Source organism: Gymnodraco acuticeps, unplaced genomic scaffold (genome assembly GCF_902827175.1).
Source record: "Gymnodraco acuticeps unplaced genomic scaffold, fGymAcu1.1, whole genome shotgun sequence".
NCBI classification, from domain to species: Eukaryota; Metazoa; Chordata; class Actinopteri; order Perciformes; family Bathydraconidae; genus Gymnodraco; species Gymnodraco acuticeps.
In genome coordinates this window covers 923,834-930,595 of record NW_022992284.1, presented here as the reverse complement: position 1 = coordinate 930,595, position 6,762 = coordinate 923,834, and the positions used below count along the sequence as shown (strand labels likewise).

Below are 6,762 nucleotides of genomic sequence, written 5' to 3'. Positions count from 1 at the left end.
AAGCTATCTTTCTATTGCAAATGACTCCTTGAAGATAAGCAATTCTTGCATCTTGATCTTGACCTTTGTTAACAATATGTAATTTTAAGTTATTGCGAATTAAAATGATTACTCCTTTAGTTTTACTGTTTGAAGATGAGTAAGCCACCACTTTATAAATATTATTAAGTTAAGTAAGTATTAAGTATTCCTTTTATCAGTCATGTCAAAGGTCTACACAACACAATCTGTTGACTTATACTTTAACCAAAAACTTCCATCAAAAAGTGATTTGAATGTGTTGTCTGATGTCCTGAATGACAAGCTGTATGTATTTGTCATTTAATAAAAGAAACCCTTTTATCTATTACATCATGAATGCAATTTAAATAATGAACACAGTGGACATTAGATCATGCCCTCCAAATGTGTTATTGACTTCAACTGATAGCTAGTTAAAGGAATGAAGGTCTGGAGACACAGAATGTTATGAAGACAAAGATTTTAAACTTGTCATCTTCATAGTAGGTACATTTGGCAAACAATGATGTATGATGATCACACATATGTAGTCTATGATTATGATCCAGTGATTAAACATGTTTTAAGCCTTTAGATACCAGGAAATATAAAATAAAATAAAAAGTGTTACAATTATTAGAAAGAGAGAAAGGAGCGACTGAGGTTGCATGCCTGAACGCTGACTATAGGAGTAGACGGCTGAGGCCTTGGTAATTTATCCTCAACAAGCTCCATCAAAATTAAGATTTTTTTTTAGCTCAATTGGACCATTTAGGTCACCAGGTCTTACTCATTGGCCTGCTGTAAGGCCCTATGGCAGATGCAGTTAGAGCTTTGCTTAACGTTTTCATATTTTGCTTGGCAGTAAAGCAGATGCCCATTTAAAAAATGTCAATGGGTTTAAAAAGAATATATATATAAAGTAGAACACAACCAACGCATTTGATGAAACAAGTTTTAATCTCATCAAGTCTTCCTCTTCATTCCTCGCCTCATTCAGGCGCTCTTGAGTTTAAGGACAACCTCAATCTCCTTGGGGAGGAACTCCCTGCCAAAACACACAGAGGAGAAAAAACAACAAACTCAATGGTCAGGGTATGATACGGGCATTAGTGGAATAGGGTCTTCCTTGTTTATTCAATTAATTCCCATTCCCAAAACCCAGTACACTTTTACAAAGACTGGGCAAGTTGTAAACAGAAAGAAGTGTGAGAGAGAAAGGGACAATTGTCTAATTTTCTTTGGAGCCCACACATGACTAAAAGCCAAACAGCATGTATATATGGACCCCTCCTGTAACTCTGTACCTGACAAGTCCCCATGAAACAGTTTATAGTCAGGGCGGTCAGTGACCTCTACTTTCTCTGATTGATAATTTGAGGTGAAATCTTTGTTTAAGTCCACTTCAGGATTCTGCCTGATTTTTTACAGTGCTGTACAAACTTCAGAAAGGGTGGATCCCAAAAGGGATGGTCTGGTCAGGTACCCCAAAATGCAATAAAGACAAGGATGTGTGTGTGTCTCACCTGCATGGTATCTTTGCCTGTTTAAACATCCGTTTGGCGGCTTGTGTTTCCAGAGAACCATGGTACTTATCACAAAGATAGACGACTTCTTTCATACCTGGATACAGAAATAACTTATTAATCTTTATAGCAGAATCATGGCAGTTAAAGTAAAAGAGAGAAAAGGAGAATAAGAAGTGGAGTAACTCAGAATAAATCTGCGCACAGTGTTGAAAGTTCACTCAAACTTCCACGTGCATCACGGTTACTGACAGGTAGCTGCTTCTCCCAGTGCCATGATACCTCCCAGAAGATTCTTCGACAAACGGTTCATGAGTTATGTAAGGACCGGGGCCAAAGTTCAGGGGCAGGGCAAAGCATCACCAATGAACAGGAGCTCTCTACTGACTGCTATTATACAGTACCTTCCAGAAGTGTCTACAACACAAACAGTTCATGAGTTATGTAGCGGCAGCGGCGTGGCTACAGTGTCATTTTGGGTGTTCCCTCCTTGGTTGTCCAGAGGTACAATGTCGGCCCTCACTGAAAGGAAAACCCCCAGCATGACGTGGCGAATGATAAATGATCAGAATCAGAAACGGGTTTATTACCAGGTAGGTTCACACGTACGAGGAATTTGAAGTGTCGTGGTGCATACATAAAAATAAAAAACATTTTTTAAAAAAGAACACAGATAGTGAACTATATTAAGAACATTGTAATAAATATATAGTAAGATAACAATAAAATAAAGCAGTAATTTACATTGAAATAGAATAGAATGTAATAAATTATAGAATATACAATATGTGCAGTAAGCAATATTGTCAACATTGTGTGCATTAATGTAATGCTTAGAGTCTAGGATGTGGCTGAGGTAAAGTGTCAGTGGGCGGGCCGGAAATTGTTTATGAGGCCGGTAGCGGAGGGGAAGAAACTGCATAAACAGAATGTAGTTATTGTTTCAGTATTGATAGGGACAACATTTTTGACTGATGGGAGTGAAAGCAGCACTCAGTTTATTCAACTGTAAAAGTGCATCAAAATATTTGTTCACTCAAATCAATGAATCAAATGTTTGCCATAATGATAATGATCAGTCTACCAATAGTTACAACTGACTGAAGTGTGTGTGTGTGTGTGTGTGTGTGTGTGTGTGTGTGTGTGTGTGTGCTGCAGGGACCCACCAGCCTGGATGATCAGCTTGGCACACTCGTTGGAGGGGAACAGGGTCACATAGATGGAGCAGCCCTTCACATCAGCGCTGTTCTTGTCCATGATGGCGTTGAGCACTGCGTGGCACACTGCGGAACAAAGGGTGGAGGGGGAGAGGGGGAGACGGGCCCCATCAATAGAGGGCATGTAAGTGCCTTGTCTGAAGTGTATTTAGGTTGTATAACAATCAGACATGCATGATATACATGTGCTCCAATGACAGTGTGATTTATTTATCACCGAAGGAATAGACCTCTCCTAACACACCATCGACACCCCTGGTAACATTCATAATATTGTACATTTGGTAGGACATCTGAAATAAAAGCTTAACGTCTAAATCCTACTTGCTCTATTGTGTCAATCTATCCATCCCTATACTCAGTGGCATTTGTATATGTACAAAAGTGGTGGGGCACAAAAAACTTAGATGTCTATAAGCTTCTGCAGTGAGGTTCATGGCTGGTGAGGCACAATGACTCTTCAGGTTTACAAATATAATATTTTGACCTAAATCAAAATATAATATTATTTTCAAAAGCTTTTTTTGTCTGATGCTTCAATTAATTTTAAACAGACAGTTCAACAAAAGGATACCCAAAAAATGTAATTTTATCATTTAAATATTGAATTGTTCTCTCTTAGTAAGATCCCATTTTCAATAAAATTGCGGTCTTACCTTGACTTGAAGATTAAGTCCATTTGCCTATCCCTCTGGACAAAAATCTCTATTACTTTTTTGTAAAAGTCCTCCCTATGTTCTTGTAGTTTCAAAAGTCTATCATAAATCTAATCTAATCAATAGATTTATGATTCGAAAATTATAAAAGTAGGGTAGACATGTGGATATTATCCGGCTGAACAAAACGTGCATTTATCTAACAGCTACGTTTCCCACAGATCTTGTTTGGAGCTATTTTCTAAAATCCTATGGAGAAATCTCATTGCTTTTTTGTCGAGGGAAGCCATGCGCAGCTTACTTCCGGGTTTTAGGACGAAAATCGAAAATGTAAGCAAGAAGGATGATGTGTGTGTGCGTCCTCACCATAAATGTATTTGGTGTCCAGCTTAGTTTCAGCAGCAGCAGCAGCAACCTTAGCAGCAGTAGCAACGGTGAGGTCACCGCCATTAGCCCAAACAGCGGCAGCAGCATCTTCTCCTTTAGAGCGGGACCACGGCATGTGATCTTCACAGCCGTTTGGCATCTTATTGTAACCAACGCCAACTACCTTTTTGTCCTGGTTCACAATACACGCCCCAACCTGCAAAGGGGGTGAGGTGTTCCAGAGTTTAGTCTAGCTGAACTTTTAAATACCAAACATTACATTGCATCATGAAATAATCCAACATCAGATGCAACAACCCCTCAGGAGAAAGTCACACACTCTAATACACGTCATTATCTAATACACACCAGCACTCAGCTTGAATGAATTTGCGAAGATCTTTTTGAAAATGTTTCTCCATGTTTGTTGAAGATTTAAGAGCCTGTTATTAGATTATTATTAGTACTGCAACATTAATCTATGCAATAAAAACCTCCAACAGTTCTGCCAAAATGGAAGAGGGAATATGTTTAGTGAATCCAGATTAGAGTGCTAAATCGGCGATAGGGCTTCACGTACTACATATATTTATTAATAATTGATCAAATAGATTACATTTTTACTTCCAGAATAACAAAACAATTGTTCCACCGAAATAAATATCAACAACTGTATCATTAATATTTTATTTGACATGTCGATCACTTATTAGTAAATATTATAGTGGAATATTGGTAAAATAAGTATGAATGTGCCAAATCATCATAATACTCATAGTAGCAATGGGGGAACAGGAGGATGGCCGACAAGGAGGAGAGGCCGGAGCACACAAGAGGAAACACACACACACACACACACACACACACACACACACACAACACAACACACACACACACCCACACACACACACACACACACACACACACACACAGCACACACACACACACACACACACACACACACACACACACACACACACACACACACACACACACACACACACACACACACACACACACACACACCACACACACACACACACACACACACACACACACACACTACACACACACACACACACACACACACCACACACACACACACACACACACACACACACACACACACACACACACACACACACACACACACACACACACACACACACACACACACACACACACACACACACACACACACAACACAGACACAGACACAGACAGACCTGTGTGCTTGGGTCTCTGCTCCGCCTTGCTGACAGAACGGCTGCAGCCATGAAGTAATCTTCAGGTTCCATGAAATCTTTTCTAGCCCCGTTGCTACAGACAAACACAACAAGACAGAAATTATGTAAAATTGATTAATCACAAGACGAACATGTTTTGGAGACTTTCCATGTGAAATCTAAATTCCTTTCTGATGTTGACATTCATCAAAATATAGTTTAACAGTCTACTACTCCTACACACACCAGTGGAACAGGCTGCAGTTGTTACTGTGACTTCTGTCCTTTGGGTTTGAGCAAAAGCTTTGCCTGGAATTACGGTTTTGCTTAATTTCGGTCAAATCAGTTTTGGCAGCATGTCCAGCAGCTCTTTGACTTTACCTAAAAGTAAGTCATATAGATAAGCATCTGAACTTTATTTTAAAACTTTTTAAAATATAACTTTTTACATCCACTCAAGTACTTTCAAGTTATTTTAGCAGTTTGAACTACTTACTCATTAGGTTGAGCTGTTTTTCCTGCCATAGTGTTCTGATGCTGGACCCCTCACAGTCTGTTCCTCTCTCTGGACTGTACGCTGCCGACAGTTAGTTGAACGTTAAGTAGCGGTGGAAGAAAGCTCCACCTCAAATTACCTCAACACAGGATAGGTTCTTCTTAGTTGCCGCCCTTTAAATGAATGTTTAGAGCCTCCCCCTATGGACCTTGCATTTATTTTTGCCAATAAAAAAGGTATCTATTAAACAAAGGTCATTCATCCTGAGTTGACAGACTATATAGTACTCTGGCCATTCCAGATAGTCTTCGCACTACAGACAAACACTTAAAGAGACAAAATAATTATATAAAGTTGCATTTTTTTTCTTTGATCACAAGACCACATTTTTTTGGAGACTTTCCAAAATGATTTCCCAATGCCCAAGGAGAACAAAGACGAGGCAGAATCTAAGCAGGAAAGTGGAAAAACATGTTGAATTATTTAACAGAAATAGAACAAGAACAAGCTGTACTTTTTTTAAGGAGGGGCAGCTTGGGCACATTGTTGTTCATAGCCGTTGGACATTTTTTCAAATGGTTTGTGTGTGTGTGTGTGTGTGTGTGTGTGTGTGTGTGTGTGTGTGTGTGTGTGTGTGTGTGTGTGTGTGTGTGTGTGTGTGTGTGTGTGTGTGTGTGTGTGTGTGTGTGTGTGTGTGTGTGTGTGTGTGTGTGTGTGTGTGTGTGTGTGTGTGTGTGTACTGTTTTCGCCGCAGCTGCACCTTGTCTGTAATCATGCCTCGAGAAATACTCATCCGACCACATTCACTCTTCCACTCAATGTTAATGTTTGTTGAGGCTGATGATCTCTGTCGCTGTGTGCAATCCAAGTTATTTGACTGGGCATTTTTTTGAACACAATTTAGATCACTGCTTTGTGAAAGAAAAATAGGAGCCAACGTTTTTAAGCTGCCAAAGAAATAAATGGCTTCTCAGCTTTAAGGCATTAGTGGTGTTTGGTTCTCATGAGAGTGATTGGAAAAACAAGGCTTTGTGTGGTATATCTTATACAATGAACAAGTACTGCAAACAGTCCCTACTGCACAGTAGTTACAAATCTACAACATTTGTATAATCTGCAAATAGCAGAGTTTGAGTGTGATCTAATGTTACATTTGCAACATTTAAACAAAAACCTAATATGTTAGTCAACCACCCTTTTTTCCCCATGACTAAGACAAGACTATGATGAGAGGTCAGCAGCATCAGTAAACAGTAACTGTTACAGCATGCAAAA

The 6,762-nt window shown here is 39.3% G+C and overlaps 1 protein-coding gene across 2 annotated transcripts; it reads right to left on the bottom strand.

The window, feature by feature from the left end:
- Positions 1-941: 941 nt before the first annotated feature.
- Positions 942-5,773, bottom strand: LOC117540742 (deoxycytidylate deaminase-like). Of its 2 annotated transcripts, none has more exons than XM_034207547.1 (6): positions 5,488-5,773; positions 4,992-5,085; positions 3,766-3,982; positions 2,693-2,809; positions 1,527-1,623; positions 942-1,048 (listed from the first exon to the last, which is right to left on the bottom strand). In XM_034207547.1, the coding sequence occupies exons 1-6, from the start codon at positions 5,514-5,516 to the stop codon at positions 997-999; spliced, it is 606 nt and encodes a 201-aa protein (XP_034063438.1). In that variant the 5' UTR covers positions 5,517-5,773; the 3' UTR covers positions 942-996. The 2 variants fall into 2 exon arrangements, with proteins under 2 accessions (XP_034063438.1, XP_034063439.1); XM_034207548.1 differs by lacking the exon at positions 5,488-5,773 and adding an exon at positions 5,238-5,372.
- Between the last annotated feature and the right edge of the window lie 989 nt (positions 5,774-6,762).

Bases quoted from the DNA above. Each gene is read 5' to 3' on its own strand.
- LOC117540742 (XM_034207547.1), bottom strand. From the start codon at position 5,516: ATGGCAGGAAAAACAGCTCAACCTAATGA. The intron at 5,086-5,487 runs GTAAGTAGTTCA...GTTTGTCTGTAG, and splicing joins AAAACAGCTCAACCTAATGA to CAACGGGGCTAGAAAAGATT. The intron at 1,049-1,526 runs GTGAGACACACA...GTGTTTTGGCAG, and splicing joins CAGGCAAAGATACCATGCAG to GGAGTTCCTCCCCAAGGAGA.